At 56.9% G+C, this 22273-nt stretch overlaps 11 protein-coding genes across 11 annotated transcripts; 4 read left to right on the top strand and 7 right to left on the bottom strand.

Moving 5' to 3' along the window:
• Window positions 1–566: 566 nt before the first annotated feature.
• BU26DRAFT_519572 (aromatic compound dioxygenase) lies at window positions 567–2052 on the bottom strand. Its single transcript, XM_033829091.1, has 3 exons — window positions 1647–2052; window positions 1084–1593; window positions 567–1028 (listed from the first exon to the last, which is right to left on the bottom strand). The coding sequence occupies exons 1-3, from the start codon at window positions 1839–1841 to the stop codon at window positions 798–800; spliced, it is 936 nt and encodes a 311-aa protein (XP_033684543.1). The 5' UTR covers window positions 1842–2052; the 3' UTR covers window positions 567–797.
• A 449-nt stretch (window positions 2053–2501) lies between these two features.
• On the bottom strand, window positions 2502–3051 carry BU26DRAFT_505538 (uncharacterized protein; the record flags this gene model as incomplete). Its single annotated transcript, XM_033826856.1, has 2 exons — window positions 2502–2842; window positions 2904–3051. 2 exons carry the CDS (start codon window positions 3049–3051, stop codon window positions 2502–2504), a joined length of 489 nt encoding a protein of 162 aa, XP_033684542.1.
• A 925-nt stretch (window positions 3052–3976) lies between these two features.
• On the top strand, window positions 3977–6776 carry BU26DRAFT_484990 (uncharacterized protein). Its single transcript, XM_033825871.1, has 2 exons — window positions 3977–4904; window positions 5071–6776. Exons 1-2 carry the CDS (start codon window positions 4189–4191, stop codon window positions 6437–6439), a joined length of 2085 nt encoding a protein of 694 aa, XP_033684541.1. The 5' UTR covers window positions 3977–4188; the 3' UTR covers window positions 6440–6776.
• A 379-nt stretch (window positions 6777–7155) lies between these two features.
• On the bottom strand, window positions 7156–8490 carry BU26DRAFT_565179 (uncharacterized protein; the record flags this gene model as incomplete). The annotated part of the gene is made up of 6 exons (XM_033833370.1): window positions 7156–7753; window positions 7804–7912; window positions 7959–8015; window positions 8118–8288; window positions 8344–8362; window positions 8470–8490. The coding sequence occupies 6 exons, from the start codon at window positions 8488–8490 to the stop codon at window positions 7156–7158; spliced, it is 975 nt and encodes a 324-aa protein (XP_033684540.1).
• A 1259-nt stretch (window positions 8491–9749) lies between these two features.
• BU26DRAFT_427751 (uncharacterized protein) lies at window positions 9750–11021 on the bottom strand (the record flags this gene model as incomplete). Its single annotated transcript, XM_033823750.1, has 3 exons — window positions 9750–10054; window positions 10115–10690; window positions 10742–11021. 3 exons carry the CDS (start codon window positions 11019–11021, stop codon window positions 9750–9752), a joined length of 1161 nt encoding a protein of 386 aa, XP_033684539.1.
• Window positions 11022–11282: 261 nt separating this feature from the next.
• On the bottom strand, window positions 11283–12197 carry BU26DRAFT_319218 (uncharacterized protein). Its single transcript, XM_033822027.1, has one exon. It carries the CDS (start codon window positions 12045–12047, stop codon window positions 11544–11546), a length of 504 nt encoding a protein of 167 aa, XP_033684538.1. The 5' UTR covers window positions 12048–12197; the 3' UTR covers window positions 11283–11543.
• Window positions 12198–12347: 150 nt separating this feature from the next.
• On the top strand, window positions 12348–12809 carry BU26DRAFT_565177 (uncharacterized protein; the record flags this gene model as incomplete). Its single annotated transcript, XM_033833369.1, has 1 exon — window positions 12348–12809. The coding sequence occupies one exon, from the start codon at window positions 12348–12350 to the stop codon at window positions 12807–12809; it is 462 nt and encodes a 153-aa protein (XP_033684537.1).
• A 312-nt stretch (window positions 12810–13121) lies between these two features.
• BU26DRAFT_319469 (uncharacterized protein) lies at window positions 13122–16619 on the top strand. The gene is made up of 7 exons (XM_033822028.1): window positions 13122–14768; window positions 14813–15039; window positions 15096–15282; window positions 15331–15385; window positions 15432–15474; window positions 15521–16486; window positions 16549–16619. The coding sequence occupies exons 1-6, from the start codon at window positions 13433–13435 to the stop codon at window positions 16184–16186; spliced, it is 2514 nt and encodes an 837-aa protein (XP_033684536.1). The 5' UTR covers window positions 13122–13432; the 3' UTR covers window positions 16187–16486; window positions 16549–16619.
• Window positions 16620–16784: 165 nt separating this feature from the next.
• Window positions 16785–19660, bottom strand: BU26DRAFT_319177 (uncharacterized protein). Its single transcript, XM_033822026.1, has 2 exons — window positions 18955–19660; window positions 16785–18864 (listed from the first exon to the last, which is right to left on the bottom strand). The coding sequence occupies exons 1-2, from the start codon at window positions 19531–19533 to the stop codon at window positions 16990–16992; spliced, it is 2454 nt and encodes an 817-aa protein (XP_033684535.1). The 5' UTR covers window positions 19534–19660; the 3' UTR covers window positions 16785–16989.
• A 312-nt stretch (window positions 19661–19972) lies between these two features.
• BU26DRAFT_605336 (uncharacterized protein) lies at window positions 19973–21492 on the top strand. The gene is made up of 2 exons (XM_033835585.1): window positions 19973–20241; window positions 20290–21492. Exons 1-2 carry the CDS (start codon window positions 20027–20029, stop codon window positions 21146–21148), a joined length of 1074 nt encoding a protein of 357 aa, XP_033684534.1. The 5' UTR covers window positions 19973–20026; the 3' UTR covers window positions 21149–21492.
• BU26DRAFT_319175 (uncharacterized protein) lies at window positions 21344–22154 on the bottom strand. Its single transcript, XM_033822025.1, has one exon. The coding sequence runs from the start codon at window positions 22082–22084 to the stop codon at window positions 21539–21541; it is 546 nt and encodes a 181-aa protein (XP_033684533.1). The 5' UTR covers window positions 22085–22154; the 3' UTR covers window positions 21344–21538.
• Window positions 22155–22273: the final 119 nt, after the last annotated feature.

Raw genomic sequence — 22273 nt, 5'->3', positions numbered from 1 at the left:
AGGTTTATCTCTTTCTAATGCCGGATACAGGACGAATGCTAGCGCAGGCAGGAAGGTTGAAATAATACAACTCTGGGCCGTTGATCTCTGAAGTTTGTCAGTGGCGTATGATCCTCGTCGATAGGGAAAGCAATCGATGCAGCCATCCCTACCGCCACGGTATCGTACACTTATTCCAGACTTGAGGTTGTCTCTAGACACAATTTCCAACCCAATTGTCCCGAACTCAACAAGAGAGTCGGGAAAGCCTAATCTCTATGAAGATGACAGCAATCGGTCGAAGACTGTGCCGCACAATGTCAGCGTACCCCTCGTTATACGGAGCCGCACTTTATGTATACACAGAGTTGACCAGGGAAGCAATGGCAATGATAAGTTGTTGGCGTCAGCGGAGAGATCGAATGGAAATTCGATACGAATCAGGAACGGCATAGGGCGTAGAACACTAGGGTTGCATTGATGGAAGCCGCGGTAACTGCACCATGTACCGGCGGTAAGCGGATGAGGGGGGATTAGGTAAGATGCGGGGAGCTGCCGGTGCTCGGAGGAGGGATAGACTAGTAGCCCGGAGATAAAGCAAGATTGGTTTGGGCCTAACTTAGTAATGAGGGCGGAATATCCGCCGTGATTCTTGGTGACACGAAATATCGGAAAAGGGAACTGGCTGACCGCTAAAATCTGTGTGAGACTTTTAAACCTCAAATCGCTAAACTACTTTTCGAGGATCGGCCTCGCACCGCGGTCAAGGCCTGCCTCATATCTGACTCAGATTGGTGCCCTAGGCCTTCGAGGTGGAATTAAGCTGCACTCTCCTCAGTTGTGCCTGCGACCGAATGCTTCTTGGCATCCTCAAACGTCGCCAGCTTGAAATCGTATGGTAGTTCGAAATCGGCTTTCGGGTCGCCCTGGAACGGCTTGAAGTCGACGATGAGCGAGTCTTTGACAGCGAACACCGCGTCATCCTCAATGTACTTGCTGTTCCGGTCAAAGATCTGCGTGATGATGGGCTTGTAGCCCGGCGCTGTGAGCTGTGGAGGAGCTGTTAGCCTATGCAAAAGGCGGATTGAGTATTGAGAGACTCACGATGAAATGTATATGCGCCGGGCGATACGGATGCCTATCTAGCGCCTGCAGGATCTTGCCCGCTGGTCCATCGTACGGGATCGGATACGGGACCGGCCTCAAGCAGTAGAAATTGTACTTTCCGTCTTTCCCAGTCGTGAACCTGCCCCTCAAGTTCATGTCTGGCTGATCTGGGTCCTGCTGCTCGTACAGGCCGTTCGGCGCTGTGTGCCAGACGTCCAACACCGCGCCCTCGATCGGTTTCCCGGTCAAGAAGTCTGTGACGGTGCCATGCATCCACGTCCTGTCTCCCTTGTCATCGAAGCCCGAGACGATGGTGTCACCCATGCTCTTCAGCGGTGCTTCCTTCCGCCAGAAGGGGCCGAGGATGGCGGTCGCGGTGGGTTCGTCGGCGGCATCGGACGCGAGCTTGTAGGTGATCTCGTCGACGAGCGATTCGAGGCCGAAGATGTCGCAGACGAGCTGGCCTTCGTTGCGGCGGTCGTCGGACATGCGGCCGGCTTCATTCATCTGTTCCGCTGTCAGACGTGCGCACGGAGCACAGAGAGCTCCACGGGGTATACCAGCTCCACCCCAGCCATCCATTCGTCCACCGTGAGCTCATTCTCGCGCGCAAAGTCGTGCAGATGGCGGATCAAGCTCGTCGTGAGCTGGCGCACCCGAGGCGAAGCTTTCGGACCCGTGGCATTGATGACAGCTTGCGTGAAGTGCGGGTTGAACTTGTGTGTTTTGCTGTCAACAGCTCCGTTCGAGGCCATCTTGATCGACAATGGTTCTCTTCGGAAATCTCTCGAGGTGTTTCGGACGGCTGGCTTGTGCTTTCAGTGAGGAAAGAAGTGTCGATAGCAAAGGAGCTTCAACTGAAGGTTCATAACGGCGCAGCTTTTAAAGGTCTAAGTAGCCGTACGCGTCGGCCTGACATGGCGGGGCAACGCTGCAAGGCCGTGGTGGAGGATGCATGGTGTGAGCGGCGGGAGTTGCGCTCGGGGGAGGTGCGAGGTGCGCTTTCCGAACCATGCTGATCCCAGCGCCAAACCGGCCAATCACCGACACGATGATTGTAGAGGGAGTCCTGCAGGCTACACAAAACCGCGACCTGTTGCGGATCAGGCACGTCGAGCGATACAGCTCTACTCGCAACGGACGTAGGGCCGGCAAATGAGAGCCATGGTGTGTGTAGGCACTTGGACAGTCGATCATCTCTCGTTGCAAACGCACTTCGAACAATTCTATGCAACTGGGGGGGCTTTGAGAAACGGCATTAGATCCATTTAGATATCCCTATACAATTCAGAACCCAAGCATGCAATCAACAACATCCAATCTAAGCCGATGGGCAATCCATGCCCTGGTATCATGAGTCATCATACATCATCCTCCCTTCTCTCCCACTTCTCTTCCCCTTCTCTTCAGCCCGTCTATTTCTTGTCACCGGGCTCCTCGCCCTTCTTCCCACCCCAAAGCCCTCCAACCCAACCGCCGGCATTCTTCGCACCGCCAGCCACGCCGCTGCCGGCGCCCTTCACGCCATCGACTGCGCCCTGTCCGTACCCGCCAAGTGGGCCTTGGCTCTCGACCGGTCGTCCCTGCTCGTCCTTGCCGCCTCGCTCGGCGCGGTTGACGCCCTCCTTCGAAGCCAGGTCGCCGATGGGCTGAGCGAGCCCGCCCTTGCCTACTTGGCCGCTGACGAGGTTGTTGACGCCGTCTTGGAGGTTATCGACTTGATCTACGCCGGTGACCTTCGTCTTCTCGAGTTGTTCTGTTGAGGTCCATAAGTAAAGGCTGAAGAGCGAAAGGGGAGGGGGAAGAAGAAGACCTACGCTTGGTGGCATACGACGTTTTGTTGTCTTTCGTGAACCATTTCAGATACTGGTCTTCAACCCATGGCATCCAGCTCTCGTACTGCCGGTTGTAGTACTCGGACGCCTGCTGCTTGTAGGTCTTCTGGTTCTTGTTCTGGTCTGGCATTTCGATATACTCGAGACAGAAATTATGTGGAAGTTCGGCGTGGGTATCTGATGTTCTGATATCGAAAATGTGAATACGGTGAGGCAGCGCAAATAATCAATCATGACAACCAGACCGCATCGGGCGGCGAATATATACACTGCAAACACAGCGGTGATCTCATCCTCGATCAACAGGTATTGTGGCTGGTGACGATGTGCTGCAGGCATACGTCATTAGTCTGGGCCAAGTGATCGTCCCGCGTGCAAGATCCACGACGCTTGGCGCGTCACGCCCATTCAGGGTCCAAAACACGCGGTTCGCGACGGCGCACAGGGAGAAAAACGAAGTCCAACGTCTGGAAGTTTCGGACCGTCTTCATGCGCAGATCTCTGGTGATTGATGCCTTCGTCCGTGAGCAGGGATAGCCTGGTGTTCGAAGAGAGCCGGACGGACTGGATGACCATGATGAAGATTCGCGAGGGACACTAGATACGCTCAGCTATTTCCGATTCGCATCCCCACTTGTTGTGCAGCGCAGGCAGATCAGTGTTTTGACGATAGTACGATAGTCTCAAAGGTAGAAGAGAGATTGTGACTGGTTTCTAGTCCCAGGACGTCTGACGTCGAGGTTCGTTTCCGGGGCTAGCTGTATCGGGATGGCTCCGACCACGGACCACGCCAAAGTCCGACGTTCGATGACTCCAACCGCCATGTCTGGCATCATTCAGAGATGGAAAAGGGCGAAGGGCGAGATATCTTTCCAGTCTAGGCAATTCTCGTATATCTCTACTCACTGTCGAGTGAAGTACTGCGACTCATCCATGGCTCAGCCTCCATCAGCAGCTCAATTGGCCAACCCGACGACGTTAATGCTGGACCCATATCCATTGTTTGACATTTCTCAACGACCGTATGCCGGCTTTCGGGAAATAATTGTGGGGTAACTGTACGCCGTATTACAAGAGCCAATGATGGTCGACGCCCCAAGGCTGCCTGCAGGCAGACACATGTCTCGCCGCGGTAGCTTGCTCCATCTTGACTCAACCGCCTAACGTTTGACTCAATGGGATCTCCCCCAGCCACTCATATATCCTCTATTTATACTTTGAAGAACACATTTGCAACCAGCATCGCTACTTTCATTCCTCCTTCACCATGGGCTCCAAGCTTTCCAAGGCTGTGCGGCGGCCGCACGTGCACAAGGCAACCGCCTCACCACCGGCGCCTTCCCATCACGAAGCACAACAGACCAGGCCTTGCCAAGACCAGCGCCTTCCGCAAGTAACTCGCGGTGACCCGCTATTGAATGACGCGCCCGTCGACGCTGCGACTTCCTCCACCCAACTCGACAACCGCACTGCGCACACGGCCGACGTCGAGATGATGGATGCTCCACAACCGGCTCAACCGTCTGACGAAGGAGATAACGTTTCCCTGGCGGAGCTCCCCGATCCGCTCGCTGTACATCGTCCTCCGCCCGCGCCTGTATTTCCCCCTGCCGATACGCTGCCTCCCCCTCCACCTCCGCCTCCGCCTCCGGCGTTGGAGACGACTCTCAATTGCCTGATTTGCTGCACGCCGTTTCCCAAGGACAAGGAGCACACTGCTCTCAAACCATGCCGGTGTGGAAACGCGTTCTGCGCGGCCTGCCTGAAAAAGATGTTTATCGACGCCTGCAATGACATGACCCGCATGCCACCACGATGCTGCAATCAGCTTCCCCTGCACCATGCGCGCCCACATTTGACAAACGAGGAGACTGCTCTATTCAGGGCGAAGTACGAGGAATGGAGCACGCCGAAACCGTTCTATTGCCCTGTTCCGACATGCTCTGCGTTTATACCGAGCAGATTCCTCTCACAGACCAAGACGTAAGCTAAGGCCCCGCTACAAAGTCTGTGCCTCTGCCGAAGCGTGTGCTGTTGTTTGAAGCGCCCCACGAGGGGCGTTCCGCACTACGGCGAGCACCTGGCTGAGACACTGACTCAAGACCCTACACACTTTGAGAGCTATGCTAACCTTGTGCCCGTATGTTAGGAACCAAAGGGGCAAACAGCGCGTCGACTCCGGTATTGGTACGCCGACTTCGCCAGTAATTGCCTGCCCGAAGTGCGAGGTTGAAATTTGTTCGAATTGTAGGGATTTCGCTCATCCTGATAGCACATGCAGATCGCTGGAATTCGGAATTGATAAGGAGACCGCAGAGCTGCTCAAAAGCTGGGGATATAAGCGGTGCCCGAAGTGCGGAAACGGCGTCAAGCGCATGTTTGGCTGTAATCACATGGAGTGTAGATGCGGAGCACACTTCTGCTGGGTATGCCTTAAGAGCCGGGACGATTGCGATGGCGGATGCTATGATGATGACGAGGAATACGACAGCGAAGAAGAGCCTGATACGGAGGAGGAAGAAGCCCGAGCCGCGGACGCCGGCGATGCGGACGCGCCTGCGGCTGCCGGAGATGGAGCTACTCAAGATGCTGCTACTAGAGATGCGGGGACGGGAGAGCCTGCGGAAGGAGCATCCAATCCGCCACCACCGTCTCCACAGCCAAGTCCACGCCCAAGGAATCTGGATGGAGGATCCGGCCGCTTCTGGGAAGAGCAGGATCTTGACTTTGGCCAGGAGCCGACAGATGACATCCAGGACCGCGCTTGGGACTGCGTGCATGAATTCAAGACAGCTAAGGTTAGCCTTGAAGACTCGCTACGCAACGTTCCTTCAGCCTCAAACATGGAATGCATGAAGTGCTGGCACACAGTGCACCCTGAGATTGAGATGCCCAAGAGTATCAATACCGGCGGATCCAGGACGGTCTCTGCAGACGCTTCTCGTGCGCGAATAGGCACGCGGGGCATAACCCGCACTCGGCGCCGGGGCCATCTTCCAGCACACGATATTCGTTTCCCAATATTTGGCAGCCTCCCCAACTCTGCGCCTCAGCTCCCATTTCAGTCTCAGGGTCTTCCGGCTACAGAGCCGATGGACGGCGTAGAGTACACTTGCGACCGTCCGGAAGAGGACGATCTAGACAGTGAGACACTCATAGATACCTACGGCCGAGTTATTACCACGACTGAGAAGCATGACGACCAGCGCCGTGCCTCGATAGACGTTCCCACTTTGCAGTTTGCCGACGAAGATGAATTCGAGAAGCCGGAATGGGTGAAGGACTTCATGACCACCCGCCTGACTATACCTTCTGACGACCAGCAAGACGTCCTAGACGCACTGCAATCCCGCATGGACCTCGACGGCGCCGCGGATACTCCTCCACCAGCTCCGGCCCAGAAGAAGCCACTTTCGCTCGCTTCAGACATCTCACCCTTCAGCTTTGCTTACGAGTGTCGGTCGTGCGGGCTGCTGGTCTGCAACACCTGCAAGGAGAATCTGCTATCTGCGCAATAAGCGCAGTACGACTGATCGAATCACGATCATGAGGGTGATGTACGCCGCGCGGGCGGTAACGAGGCGTACTTCAGCAGCACCGTTTGACCGATATCCGTATATGAGCTATTTGGGAGTATTCGGGGATATCGACGATAGAAGAAGGGGAAGGAAACGAGGGCGTTTGATGGGTGGGGATTTGTGCATTTTCTATCATATACTTAGCCTCGCCGGAGCTTGGGGTTGAGCACTTTTCTTCCATTTTTCTTCGGCATAGCGAGGCGTTTGACGAGATCCATTTGGTTCATGACATAGGCACAACCATTTTTAATTGATGATAGTCGCGTTCGATGCCTGCTCTTGAGTATCGAGGTTGCTTCAGAAGGTGATGATTATGAGATGCACACATGTCCGCACTCGAGCACGTATCCACGTCGAAATCCACAAATTTTGCATTATTTAAAGGAAAGCCGGAGAGAGCCTTGAAAGGAGACCAGGCCCGGGGATCGAGAATAAGGGAGTCACTCGCAACTTGAAAAGAGCTCTTTGCATAAAAACATCTCAAAGGTGATTTTGCCCGCCACCCAATCCCATTTGGAGATCCTATATTGCTTTTCGCCCCGCTCCCGCATCCACCCATCCACTTAGCTCACTATCCACTGATCACAATGGTTCACCGTGTAGGTAGGCACAATCATCGCAAGATGTGTGCGTGTGTCGACGCGCAGTCGAAAGGGCTATGAGCCCAGGCTGGGGAAAGCGCTGGTGTCGGAGAGGTTGGGGCCGGACTGCCCACCACCACGACCGCCACGTCCACGACCCTCTCCACGACCCTCTCCGCGGCCGCGTCCACCACGACCACGACCCTCGCCGCCTCGGAATTCGCCACGGCCGCGGCCGCGTCCACGGAAGCCTCCCTCGCGTGGAGGCTGCGCGAGCATGCGGTCTCCGTCGAGCTCGACAAGGTTCTTCTCTTTGCGCTCACGCTGGCGCTTGGCCTTGCCTCCGGATCCAGCAATGTAAGCAGCCTCTTCTTCCTCGCGGGAAAGAGGGGTGCCCTCGGGGAACTTCTGCTTGCTGCCCTCGTTGGCTTTGCGCACATTCTGGGCGGCGAGCGACAGCTTCTTCTCGGCCTGCTCGGCAAGGTAGGCGGCGTAGGACTTGGTCTTGTCCTCGGGCTCGGGAGCTGCCTCGCCTTCGGCGTTCTCGGGGGCAGCGTCGGCAGCGGCCTCTTTTTCGTCCTGCTTGGCGATGGCTTCACCGGCCTCTTCATCGGCCAGCTCGGCCGGGCCTTCGGGGGCACCCCACCCGTGAGCAGCCTGCTTGTCATGTTCACTGGACGGCGTTAGATGTGGTTAAAATAAGGAGCAAGTGGAATTTCGTACGCGATGCCGGTCCTGCTGTGACGGTCGCCCTCCATGGCAGCGCGGCCGCCTCGACCACCACGGACGCCGCGACGCGGACGGCTACCACGGTACGGTTCACCGGTAGCATCTGGTTGGGTTAGCTGGTGCAGAGGAACAGATGGAGGCCTGCTCACCACCCGGGGCAGCCCTGCTGCGGTTCTTGTCGGACCCTACACCACGATCTCGGAGGTCTATGCCCTATTAGTTAGCCATCTGTCACGCAATCCACCTCGTGCTGAGCTGTGCGCCTCTTCCACAATGCGCTCAGTGCTGCTGGCTCGAGTCAGACATACAGTTGTCGTTGGCATTGCCAGAATCCTTGGGGCCACCGCGAGCGGGGCCGCCACTAGTTCTCGCTGGGGGTTCGGCCGGAGCATTGCGCTTGCCAGACCTCGCGGTCGGCTTGTCGATCGCCTTCGTTGGCGGCTCCGGCTCGCGGTCGGGGTCGAGTTCTGGGTCGTTGCCTGCGGGGTTCGTAAGGTGACGTCTCATGAAAGTGTCAATGTGTCCTCGACGTACCGAGCAACTCGAACAGGTTCTGGCAAAGTGTTAGCCTCTCAGCCCATACAATTGATTACGAGGAAAAATGCATTCCGCAATGGGTCGCGCAGCTGGAGCGGGCGCTGTGACGTGAGGGGAGCTTACCTTGGAAGCGATTGACGACATGTCGAGTAGGATTAAAGCGCCTTTCGCGCTTTCCCTTCTAGACGCGCAATCTGCTGGGTTTTAAGTGCTGAAGTGAGAGCTGGCCCTGCAGAAAGAGGGTCGCGGCTCTCGGATGTGTGCTGTCCTCAGGCGTCGGGGTTGGTTGACGTTGGGGTGAGGTGCCGACGGGGATTTTTGGTTTGTGGATTCGGAAACGTTCGCTTAGTCAAGTAGCCAAGAGTCTGTGCTCTGCAGTATTGGACAAAGGGCAGAATGACGCCTGAGTGTTCGATGCTAGTCGCACAGTGCGTATACGGTGGCACGTTTGAGACAGCCTTCAGATGGTCTGCTGGAGAACTTGGGGACCAGATGCCGCAACATGGAATCGAAGTCTGGTGACGCCCGGATGTCTGCTCCTGGGCTCGCCTACGCTTCCCTTCATGCAAGCCCCAAGCCACAACACACAACCTTCACGCCTCTGCGATTTACCCCGTACCTACCTATGTAGGCTCCATCAAGGTAGGCAAATACGCATTCACTCCCTTTCTCGATTCTTCCTCGCCCTCGCGCACCCTCTCGCGACAAATCTCGAAGGTTACTCGTGAAAAAAGCCCCAGGTAAAGTGGTCGAAGCGAGCCGTGGTTGACGGAGACGTGTGCAATACAGAGGTCTGTGCCCATAATGATACTAAGAGAGCAGTCTGGAGCATCAGAGAGTCAAATTGTCTATTGGGCTTATTGGATAATATTCGCTTAGGCTTCATCACTATTTCCTCTTCCCCGCCTATCCAGGTATGTGATCATGCGACGCTTGGCATTGACCTCACATCATCTCATTGGCAACGAGGCTGTTGAATGCTACGACCTCGTCTGGGCGTTGAGCGTCGATTCCTCTAAGTATTTACAAGGCTGACGCTGGGTCTCCAAATGGACAGGGCCAGAGCGTCGCCGCCAATATCGAATATTGAATCCGTAGCCGTCGCCGCCAATATCGAACACTGAATCCGTAGCCGTCGGTAGCCACATTCCGCTTGAATACCTCCGCTCATGTCGTGATAAAAATGAACTTTTGAGTATGCCGCCCTTGATAAATCCCACATTGATGGAGCAGTTCCTCGTCCTGGTCGAAACGCCGTTTGATCGTAGCCTAAACCATGCCAGAGACAAATCCGCCCTGGCGCCCGCTGAACGACATTAAACACATCTTGGTCGAAAGGGTTCTGGTATCGAAAAAATATTCTTGAATCCTCGTCTCTTTGCACATTGCATCCCTCACCTGCATCATCTCGATTCGTACATCGTCGGGAAGTGCATGCTGGCTGACAGCCCAAATGGGTCAGCATCGAGCATCGGATCGTACGGATCGAAGAGGTGGTTCATCCCGTTGAACACATTGCCTCCATCGTTCGGGGCCAGCGCGGCCGGGCTCGTAAATGGCGGGTTCTGCGCCGGCGGCATTGGCGGCTGCATGCTCTGCGACTGCATCGCGTTCGGCGGCGGGAAGTTTTGCGGGAATGGGCCAGGCCCGGCGGATTGGTCGCTCGGCTCGTCGTCGAGCATGTCGGCTTGCTCATCGTACTCCTGCTCTATAACACAGAATCAGCCTAGGACGAACAAAGCTCTATACCTAAGGGACGAAAGGGAACGGGACAGCTTGCCGAGTTGGTTCATGTGGTCCGTGAACGGAGTCGAGTAGTACGACGTGGGGCCGCCGCTTGTGCTGCTCTGCGTCATTACACTCGCGCCGCTACCAACGGTGGAGGCGCTCGATATGCCGTTCGACGGCGGCTGGTTTGTGATCAGGGACGGCCGCTGCGGGCCCATCATCGGGGTGAACTGCGACCTAGGCGGCTGCGGCCGCAAGTGCTGCTGCTGCTGGCCAGCCATGGGCCCGAAGTTGGGCGACACCGAGGTGCCCTGCGGGATGAAGTTGGGCGAGCGCGTCGCCGTGGTGGATGGGGACGACAGGTGCGAGCCGGGAGTGGGCTGCGACATTGGTGAACGGTTTGGGATTGCACCATCAGGTTGTATCATGGGCAAACCATGCGGACCTTCAGCCTTGGGCGGGCCTCCTAGCGACCGTCTCTGCTGCTGTCTATTCATCATCGCGCGCTGCTGGAGGGGCGGTTGGTTCGGGGAGGTGTTTGCAGAAGCCGGGGCCCGTGTCGGGCCTAGGTTGGGACTGCCAGTCTTTGCGCGCAGCTCGGCCTGGACGTCAATGCCTGTGGAGCATGCTGTTAGCGCATCGCTTTGCGAGGGGACATCGGCGGTACCTTTCTCGAGCAAGATTCTCTCCAGAAGCGAATTCTTGTAGCGGAGCATGAGGCATTCGTCGGCGGCATTGCGGTGACTGTTCTGCAGGTTCTGCAGCGTCTCCTCGTGGTGCTTGATGGTGCTCTCCAGCTGCTTGATGTACTCTGTGCGTCGCTCGCGGAAGGCGGCCTGGGCCTGGCGGTTGCGCTGCTTGCGCTCCTCCGAGGTTGCGTATATCTTACGGCGCTTGGTTAGTCCTATCTTTGACATGGTGACTGATTGTGCCAGCGCTGCGGGCATGGCGGGCAGCGTGCAATGGGGTGCTCACAGGTTTGCGCCCGCCCTTTCGCTTCTGCTGCTGCGGGTTCTCCTGGGTATATGTCTGGGTCTCGGGCTCGGGCGAGGATCCGATAGAGGACGTCGAACCATCGCGCGCGGGCTCCGTCTTGCCCACGGGCGCCGTCATTTCTGTTACGCTACTATCTCCCATCTGCGGGCAGCGTGCCCCTCCGACGAGATAGAGGGGCACCGGGCGCCAAGCGGCGACGATAGACGCGACGGGAGCTGGACAGGAAGGCCGATGGAGGCTCTGGGCGGCTAAGCGCGCGCTGGGAGGGCGGCCGCAGCGCCGGGTCGGACGGAGGAGTGCGTGTGTGGGCGGGTTTGATAATGTCTGATAACGAGAGCGCGCGGGAGCTGTGTGTGGTTGCGCAGTACTTGTGAGGTAAGCCTTTGGGTAATGGAAACGGAGGGAGCAGACGGAGAGGCGGCGGTGCTTGAGATTTCAAAGGCGGACGGGCCACGGCTGCGTCACGGGCTAGACTAGAAGTGCGTGCTTGCTGGGCAGAGAGTGCTCGAGTGCTTAAAGGCTGCGGACGCCCCCAGGCCGCTGGCGGGCAGGCAAATGACAGGCGGGCAGGCGAGGCGTGCGGAGGGGCTGTTTGGCCGGCTCCTCAAATTTTCCTGGGGTGCCCACGTTGCATTGGCGGCAGGCAGCGCTTCGACTGGACGGGCGGCGCAGCGCGGCGTCGTGGTTGTGCTCTGCTGAGCGACGCCGAAGCTGGCACGTCCTCGCGAAGAACCGTGGAGAGGACCGGCGTGCGCCCCTCGCGCCCGCCTGCTGGATCGCTTCCCCGCATGCGGCCTAGCGCGCTGCTCGAGCGCGCCTAGCTCCCGCGCCACCGCGAGTCCTGATGCTGCATCTCCGGCATCTCCATGGAGCCTGCCCTGCCCTGCCCTGCGCAGAGCACGACGCAGCACGCCCTCTTTAATAGCAGCATCCTGCTCGAGAATTGCGCAACAGCGCCCGTTCCCTCGACTCTGCATGCGCGCCTCCAGCACACCGCACCGCCGTTGCTGCCGGACACGAGCCTTCACGCGACGCCGAAACGCGACCCCGACCTCGGAGCGTGATCCGGCGCACTGTATGCAACCAGAGCCACGCGCCGCGAGACGTGGACCGGCGCCATGAAGTCACTGGCTCCCCGCGGTAAGGCTGACGGCGCAGGGCGGAGTTGATCTGATATCGCATGCAGGTGAGATTTTATCCGGATCCCTCTCCAGATCAAGATAGCGATGGGGGGACGGTGACGTTGGTGGTTGCTTTTCCGGCCGGTCTTCGCAACGATGCCTGCAGACAGCTTCCCGCGATCCTATATCCGCCGCGCTTTGGACGACGCCTCTGCAGCTCTGCATGCGGGGATGCTTGACCAGATTGCAATCAATTACAGCCTTGGCGTGTTCTCGCCTGGAGACGCCAGCGCCGCATTGCCGGGCCCACACGTCCGTTCATTCGCGAACCCACCGAAACGGCAATCCGGGGTGCCTTCGGAGGTGCCCGATGGAGCGGCCTTCGAAAATCGGCATGTTCGCGCAGCGGATTGCCCGGAGCAGCTGGCCACGTCGTCGAGCGCCGCAGCAGCGGCGGGGACGGCGTTATCTGCAGAAGAGCGATTGCTGGCCAGCGTCGCTGGCAAGAGATCGGACAATACCGCTGTGATTGGCGATATGCAGGGCGTGTTCTTGGTTGACCTATACGGTACTAGCGCGGATGAGCCGAGGTCACGCGTTTCTCCGTCCCAACAATAGAACATCTGGATCGCATTGCGGCACTCGACAGCATGCCGCGGCCCGACGAGGTCGCCGACCAGAATCTGCACATGACGGCACTCCGCGTTTGGCCGCGTCGGTGAGGTGGTGAAGGCATCGTGGAATGCTATTCTGACGGCAGGCTGGATCTGCTTGAGCGCTCAGTGGAATCCCGTGCTCTAAAGGTGAGGATGCGAGGTAAGTCGTGCGGTTTGATAGCACCACACAGTAGGTATACCAATCAATCAATGAGCTCCATTCACACCAGTCTTCTCGTTGCGTTTCGTTCTTGCAGTCCTCTTCTCGATGTGTACGGGGAGCCCATCGAGGAAAGAGCGGCGGGCCCTCCCCGCCTTCCAGCGCTGCTCCCACCAGATGGCTGGCTCGACACCGCACCGCTACCGTGCTCCAACGCAGGCGACCTTCATCGACTCACCTTGGATATCGAGCATCGACATAGTCTCACATGACTTTCTCACTGATTCCAGCAGTAACGGATCCCGCACCAACATCAATCACTCGGTCAGCATCTCATCGTCACTCGCCAGCTTCGTGCTCATTCCGTCTTTCGCGGCGTCGTTCCCGATATCCTGGACGCCACACAGAGCAGCGCAGCTGACGGTATGCCCTTGACCTTGACCGATCTCGCGGGGCGGATGCTGAAGGGATCAGGACACTCGCAGCCGCCGCCTGGAAAAGGACCCCCATCCGAGGCGCGCCCCTCACTGGACAGAACGGGCGGCTCGGCATACGTTGCATCCCCTGGATCTGAAGCAGTCGGCTGCGGAGGCATGGTGGCTAGCACCTTTGGAGAACCCAGAGGCCACTCCAGCAACGTCCCGTCCTGGGCGAAGAACCGTCCTCTGTCAGACATTCGTGAGATCACCGAACCAAGCCTGGCGGACACGGTACCGCAGAGGCTGTTTTCCGAGAACCATGTCCCGTGGAGCGCGTCGCGCACAGAAATGTCGCGCAGGCCGTCGATCGCATCGCACCGTCCCAGCATGGACACTCGAGTCGCGGAGAACCGCGAGCCCGACAGGAAGATCAGCATGGATAGCAACGGCGGTAGATCTGCGCACCGAGGGCGGCCCTCTAGAACACCATCACCATCAAGTCCTGCAGACCATAGCAATTGCAGTATATACAGCATTCCGCCCGGCAGCGTGCCTCCCCGCTCATCCTCCCGAGCTCGAGCACGCAGTGCCTCGCGAACACGGCAGCCTCCGCCCATACCACCGATACCCATTACGCAGCGTGTTCCAGCGCCGCCTTCATTACACACTGTTCCTTCCATACCCGCGCCTCCACCTCGCGGGGCCGGTAATACCATCCCGCGCCGCGGCCAGTCTCAGTCTCCACTGCGCCATGTTGCCGCGAAGCTCGATCCCATCTCCCACGATACCCACCGCCGCGTACCCTCCCGAACATTTATCCGCGAGCCTCTCTCCAACGAGCTATTAGAGTTCCCTACCCATCGACATCCGCGCGTCCACCTCGGGCTCGACCTCTCCGCCGGCATATTCGTAGGAGGCGGTTCGATTGAGGGCACGGTACAGATAAACGTCGATGATGCGGAGCGGATTCGGCACCGGAAGACGCTGGCCATCGCGCGAATATCGATTGACCTTCTCGGTCTTGAAGAGATGACTGGGAATCGGCGCTCCGTGTTTCTGAACCTGGCCACGGAGCTCATTGACGAAGAGAACCCGCCGCCCCACAATATGGTCGACAGCCAGGAGCAGATGGGCTCCGACGATCCCTTTTGGCTGCTGATGCCTTCCGTCACGAACCTCCCCTTTATGATGAGTCTGCCTCTCAACGTCGGGCCGCCGCCGTTTCAGTCGAAAAGCGCACGAATCCGATATGTTCTCTGCGTCTCGTTACTCATTCGCGACCAAGGAAAGCAATACATTGTCCGAGCTTCCGAAGACATCTCGGTCTTGTCCGTATACGACCGTAGGTGAAGTCTTCTGCAAGCGAGCGCCGCTAACGACGTGCAGCTGAGAAAGCTCTCATGTCCCTACCAAGTCCTCTCACCGCGTCCGACGAATGGATCAAGCCTCGCGATCTTACGGTAGAAGTCGTTCGACTCACTGCGGGCCTGCACCGGCAAGTCTGGGTCAGCGGAACGAGCATCTACGTCGACGTCCACATTGCCAACAACAGCCGCAAAACTGTCAAGAAGATCGAGCTCCAGCTGGAGAGAGACATTCTTTGCTACAAACACGTTTGTTCCGCGAAGTCGTTCGTGCTTGCTTGGGATGCTAATGGAGCGGCGTATAGGCTGCCGCTTCTACAATGGAGAAATCGGCAAGCCAGGCTCGAATATTTGACAGCAACGAGCGGTCTATACTCAGCAAAGCAATTGTCAAGCAAGGCACTGCAGGGTGGCATGGCGTTCCAGCGCACCAGACGCACATTCGCACCTGCGACCTCGAAGTCCCGCGGGGCCATGGTACAGTGAAGTGTGGTATGCTACGTCTGTTTCGTGCGGCTCGATCTTGTGCTGACTGCTTAGGCAAATACTTCGAAGTGCGGTACTTCCTCAACGTCATTGTCGGCAGCTCCCATACGTGCGTTCCCCGCATCCGCTCACCGATGAAGACTGACGTCCCTCAGTAAGCTCGTGACGGTTCAGCTGCCAATCGTTCTCATACACATGGTCCGTCGCTTTGCTCCTCCCTCTTGGGTCCAGCTGACCGCCCCAGAACTCCTTAGACGTAGTGCCCAACTCCGTAGCCCAAGTCGCTGCCGCTATCGAAGAGAAGCGCACAGCGCACAGCTACCAACGTGGCCATTCCCCGCCGCGGCTTGGCCGCCGTTCGTCACGATCTGTGCAGGGTCGCGCATTCGCGGCCCCTCGCATGCAGTCGCTGGATCGAATGCGCGCCCAAGCTGAAGACTTGCAAGAGATTGGGCAGATCCTAGATCAGAGCCCCCGCAAATACAGTTTACGGAGAGTCAATTCGAACTGGGACTACCGCACGCCACCAAGTAATCGCAAGGGCCGTCTCGTCGGCGACGGCGAGGTCGCGGATCTGCAGAGCCGCCTGCGGAGAGTCCGGTCGAACGAGACCATTCGCTCAAAGACGACTACGGTGAATAGAGGAAACTCTATGAGGTCAAAACGAGGCGGCGGCTCGGCTTTGGGCTTCAGAGAGGCCGAAGTGCGAGAGGACATCGAACTAGGCGGTCTCGGAATATCGGGAGACGGCCCGTTCAAGCAGCGCCTTGAGCAGAGCCGCGAAAGGCAGTATCGCTTCACGAAGAAGAGGAGCGTCGAGAGATGGAAAGGCGTGGCGAACGTCGGCGTTGGGTGGCTGAAAGGGAACGGAGGGCCGAAAGACGAGCGGGAGCGCGACGGGTGGATATGATGCCCTTTCCTCTCTCTCGACTGTGCTCATGGAAGCCCTGAGACTCTCTACTTCTCTTCTCTTTTCTTTTTGGAACAGCCTATGGCTGCTGTCTCTTTCTTTTTGCTTACGACTCACGAGTTGGACGAAGTATTTCTATCTGGGGGTATGATAGTGTTCGGATAATCTGAGTTTATTATTCTTCAACGGCGGGTCATAACCCGCTTGCCACTCTGCGACCTGGGTGAGTGCGGTGTTGTCGACCTCGCAGATGCCGCTGACGCGGTGGGCGCTTCGAGCAGCTGTGGCAGCTCTCTCAGCGTATGACCTTCCCTCTCCTGATACTAGAGCACTTCGGGAAGTTCGTACTAACACCTCCACAGACCGGAAAATGACGTTTGTCTCTGGTGACATCTCGCTTTCCCCGAAAGGTACTCGGCCTTGACGGGATCGAACCTGTGGAACTGTTGGATACGTGAGGGCTCGTGGGGACTTGGATAGGGCACTGTTGGCTTGATGTTTCGATCAGAGAGATGAGATGTCTTTCTTTGTTAGCACGCACGGCAGCGGTGGCGGATGAAAGGAGAAAGCTAACTTCGGTCTTTATCGTACACGAGTTGATATCGTACAATGCGTCCGCTTTCTCTCCCTCGTAGAGTGATAAACAACCTGCACTGGTCTCCTGCACTGATCTCCTTACCAACTCAACAACCAATAGCTCTTTGAAGACACTCGAGAAGCTGAATCCCGATTCGACCTTACTTGAAGGATGTACCGTTTTGGGGGGCGAGACTCCGCCGCTGTGCAGCACCTCACCTTCAACCTCATGTGTCGATCGGCGCATCCCGCTCCCATCCCCAGCCAAACCAGCTCTCGGGGCTCCCCTCAAACCCCCACCCAAAATCTAGGCTGTCATCCGCCATGAGCGCCTCCCAATCCATATCCTCTGCCCCTCCACTCCACTGCTCCTGCGCCTCGAAAGTCCCGCTCGCAACGTCAGCCCCTCCCCCATCAGCCCTCGCTGTCCTCGTGACATCGTCCGCGCCCTCACCTCTCCCATGCTCCCGGCCAGCAAATTGCCCTGCTTGTGGGCCTAGCTCGATATCGGCCCCATGTTCTGCGCGGTAGGCATCGCGCATAAGCTGCGCCGTATCGGTGACAGCCTTCTTCGCCGCCGAAAGCACGGCAGCGTCAGGGTTATTGCCAGAAACGAAAGCGTCGATGCGTGCCAGCGCGCAAGCGAGAAACATAGCGCCTTTTGCATTCGTCTCGCCATTGCGGACCCGCTCTTCAGTCACGCGCTTCCCCCAGACCAGGACGTTCCGTAGGGGGATAGAATGTGGAAGAAGAGTCAACGGCGTAACGGGAGTCGAACTGGCTGTGCTTGCCGGAGTGAAAGACAAGACTTCCTGCTGCTGCTCCTCAAGCTGGGATACGAGCTCCAAATATACAATAGAGACGCTGTGCAGGAGGAAACTCTTCATGAATCCTACTCCTCGATATGTCAGTCTCATCCAATCATCATCTTCTCCTTCCGTGGATTGAGGTGCGCGGGCGGCTATACTCAGCGCAGTGTCGAGGCAAATCTTTCGCGAGTAATAGTATCTAGGATCGTCTTTGGCTTTCGCGTAGAATGGACGGTGCAGGCAGAGCACGAAGCGCCGGACAAGCGTATCGAAAAGCTTGACTTGGTAGGCGCTGATGCTTGGTTCGGACGAAGCGAGGAAGGACTGTAGAAGCTGTGCGTTCTGCCGGCAGGCTGAGAGAAGTTCCGATCCCAGGCGAAGAGTTTCGTCGTAGGAGAGCGAGAAGCGAAGATTGTTAATCAAGCGAACGATGTCGAGACGCAGCGATAACGTCTCACAGAGCGCGATTTGAATAGACGTCTGGGTGAGCTCTCTGAGCGGCTTCGGCTCTAGCGGCGTCGAGTCCGCGTCACTGATATCATCGTCGTTTACATTGGACGGGGGAAGCGTATCAAAGTCCTGCGACGTGACCATCGGCGGCATCCCCATATCCAAGCTGCTCTGCACGGTAATCTCCATCACCGTTGCCCACAACCTCCTCCTCATTTCCGCATGGAACACCGATATCTTTGAAAAATGGCCCGGATCGCGGTGAAGACCCAGATGCATTGCACTTCGAAGCAGTGTTCCCGCAGGAACCCAAATAAGGTCGCCGTCGACGCTGCATACCTGACGAGCGAGTAAGAGTAGAATTTGGATTTGTAGACCCGCCATGTTCAGCCGAGACTTCTCGTGCGGTGCGCTGAGCCAGGATTCTGCAGCTTGGATCCACTTGGTGCAGGAGACGCGGAGATGGGGCTGATCTGAGCCAGTGTAAAAAGGGACGCCTATGGCGCACACCAAGAGTATCTTTAGCAAGACCGACGGTTTAGCTGAGGCGACATTGCTCCAATAGCTTCCGTACTCTTTCATAAAGGAAGGGACATGTAGAACCCGGAATACCGCTTCGAAGGTCCGCAGGTAGGCTTGAACGAGCTGGTCGCAGGTTTCCTTCGGCGGAATGGAATCCTGTACCTCCTGGGAGACCGAAAGGTGCAGCATGCGGGAGGCCTTGATCGTGCGAGCCATTCTTTTGCAATCGGCAACGGCAGCATAAAGTTCGGAAGACTTGTTGATTTCCGTTCTGTTGGTGTTCGAGTTGACGGTGATGTTGATGTGGCCGAGTGCGTCATACTGATGCTGCTTAGCTTCAATCCTGTAGTATGACCCGCTGTAGCTGAAGGAGGATAAAGGTGATGGCATAAATGAAAAGGGCACACTCACAGGCTCGAGGCAGTTATTCCAATGACTCTCCCCATAGAACCTCGACTTCACAAACTGTCCAGCCAATTCATTTCCGACCGTAGAATCCCGCAATGGGAGACTACTAGTCTGACTTGCTCGCTGCGTAACCGTAGCCAGCCTCAGCTCCAGATCCCGGACCCTATCTGCGAGCTTCTCGGCCACGTCCTCTCTCCCACCCACCCCAGGCATATTAGACAGGGGTGCCAACGTATCCTTCCCACTCACCCCGAAAATACCTGGTGCAATATACCGATTAACCATGGCGTCAAAGTCCGCCTGTTGAGGCGAAGGCGAAGGCTGTGATGAGAGACCACCCTGTCCGGTAATACTGCTACCCGAAGCAGCGGACAATTCCACCCGACGCTCATTGTCTCGCGGATGCGGTCGGTACGTACACATAGGTGACTTGGTACGCGTGCAAGGCCCACATGGCTTCTCCCTATCGCACTTCACCTTTCGGCGACGGCACTCCACGCATGAAAGGGCGGGGCGTCGTCGTTTTCTTGAGCCGCTGCCATCAGTGTCTGCGTGGTGGAGTGCGGGTGGGCTGGTGTGCATTCGGCCGGAGCGGAGATGAGCGATGGCGGGGGGACAGATGTATCTAATAATCTGACAAAGTAGCTTAAAAGGCAAGATTTGGGCTTGGAATCTGGTCGCTTATGGCATAGCCTTCGGGTAAGGTAGTGTGGGCTCGTTATAGTTTAGGCTAAGAAAGCTTATATTAACGTTTTAAGATCTAACTATACTACGCTAACTCTCTAGATCTAAGATATTACGTTAGTTATATATTTTTAATTACCTACCCTAAGTGGCGACCCTATTGAAACGCGAGTTAAAGCAAGCGTAGGGTTTGTAGCGCAAACTTACGCGCCCACTACATCCCGAGGTCTCTACTTTCACCTCTGCGGCTATTGAAGTCCGTCACGTGATTGACACGTGATCCTCAACAGTAAACAATACTCCGGTCATCCTGCTAGGTGCCCTGCGGCCACTTCCACCAACACCTGCAACCACCGCTCCTCCTCCACGAACGCAGAGATTGCGCGCAAATATGCTCCTATTTCGCCTCTCGATTGTCTTTGCAGCATCGTCATGCGTGCGGGCGAAGCGCAACCAAGAGGAAATCTCGGTTGGATTCAATCTCGGAATCTCATATGGAACCGCGGCCATCGCCTACCCAAATGGAACACATGTCGCGGTAGCAAAAGTGGGCAGCAGCAATGAGTACCGACAAACTATGCTCAGGCTTTCGGAGCACCCGTTCCAGTAAGTGCTGTTCTTGGCCCTATGAGACGCGCATTGATGAGACCACAGTCAACTGTACCGCGAATCCCGAGCACATCAACAGGAACACAAAAGGCCTGGGTTTCCGGCCTCTGACGACGCTCGCGTAATCGGCGCCCTAGTCAAGAGTCTGAAAGAAGAAACTGAAAAGCTGCTTTGTCGGGAGGTGATTGCAGCTGCAGCTGCTGTCCCGCACTTCCCGGCCCTCTATGACCGGCATCTCTACGACGCGTTCAAACACGCTGGTCTGCAGTACCTCGAAATCATGCAGCGAGGGAATTATGACGATGGCACGTTCCTTACGTTCGAAACCAGCGCCGCGCTTGCGGGACACGGCCTGTCTCTATGCACTAACACTACGGACCGAGAGGCGTGCCCACGCCCGCCGCCCGATGAGCATCATAATCAGGATGATATCTACTACGTCATCGACTACACCGATTCCAGCATTCTCGCATATCACACAATCGCTATCAGCAATGATGCATACCACATCACCGACTACCCTGCTTTCAATCTTAATCTCTCCAGCGACGGGAGATCCCGTGAGATGGAGCTCCGCCACATCCTACTTGGACCGCTCCAGCGAATGCACTACCGCGTTCCCACCAAAGCTATCCTTGTCGGAAACAGCATACACGACGCCTGGTTTAGGGCAGCGCTTAATGAGACGATGGAATCTTTCTTCAACTCGACGAAGAAGACTGTTCCAGAAGTCGTCGAGAGCGATGCTCAGTTCGTTCAGGCGAAGGGTGTAGCGGAATTTGCGAGACGGCGACGGCTTTCACCCGAGGCAGGATCAAGAGCAACTTGGAATGGACCTTCGGGAGTAATATCACAGCAGAAAGTGCTCATGAGGGATAGTTACACGGAGGTGACGTGGAGCTGAGGACGGTGTGGACTGGGGCGTTCTGCCCCGCCCTCGCATCTAGGCAACTGGGCTGAGCAACGATGGATCTGGCAACTAATGCCAGACGCGGTAGTGACTGCAACTTTTGCTCTCATTACACTACCGGATGTGTCTGATTGTATCGTGAGGCACGACATATTTGCTATTCTAGGGGGAGGAAGCCGCTGGACGTAGGTGCATATGCTGGATTGATAGTTCAGACAGCCGAGCCGTGCTCCCTCAGTCCCAGCGCGGACACATGTGGACCAGAGAAGATGAGCCAATGTCGCCACGGCTATCCAAAGCCCTTAAAACAGGGAAACAATGCCGCAATAGGGGAATGGAACAAGACCAAGCGTTCCGCGTATCGACACCAGCGGCATGATCCAGTCATTGCACTGCCTCGCCAACATCTGGGCCCAGCCAGCGCTCCCTCAGCCTTTGTACCTCGTCCTCCCCAGCCCCAGTAATAACACAGCGTACATTGCCTCGGCCTCGTTTCCCAGTAAAGATCTGAATATACGCAAGCAGGCGTCCAATATGGCGCAATTCAATGTGTCGTCCAGGGCAGCTCATATCAAAGTCGATCCTTTCCAGGCAATGCCCATCAGGCAATTTGCTAAACTGGTTTCGCCATGCCTCAACCAATGGAGCAACGTTGCTCCCCGAGCTCCACTCAACTCCTCCGTTGACCTCCTCCTCTGTAAGCTCAGCCGCAGAGTTAGTGCAGGATAGCGGGGCGAGAATGCGAAGTCGGATGTGTCGGACGTCGTCGTGCTTCAGTCTATTGAAGAGTTGATCCAATTCATCCGGCGCATTGATTTGTACGGCAGGCATCATCTGGCTAGTCGCATCCAGTGGGCGGGTATGCCGGGAGACGGCCTTCTCATTGCGGGCAGTGGGCGTCGAAGGATCGGAGCCTGGTGATGAAGCCATGTCGATCGCGAGGTTAGACGTGGGGACACCCGGAGCGGCTGGAGATGAAGAGGTAGAACGTGATAGTGAGGTGAGTAGGAGTAAGAGAAGTCGCTCCCCCGGGGGACCCGACGGATATAGCATGCCGCAGGATGTTGGAATCGCACGAAGAAATTTAGGTGACAACGCACAGACGGGAAATCGAGGTGA

This window comes from Trematosphaeria pertusa (assembly GCF_010094035.1).
Source record: "Trematosphaeria pertusa strain CBS 122368 unplaced genomic scaffold BU26scaffold_7, whole genome shotgun sequence".
NCBI lineage: Eukaryota > Fungi > Ascomycota > Dothideomycetes > Pleosporales > Trematosphaeriaceae > Trematosphaeria > Trematosphaeria pertusa.
The sequence above is the reverse complement of the archived record's forward strand: the minus strand, read 5'-3'. Positions and strand labels throughout refer to the sequence as shown.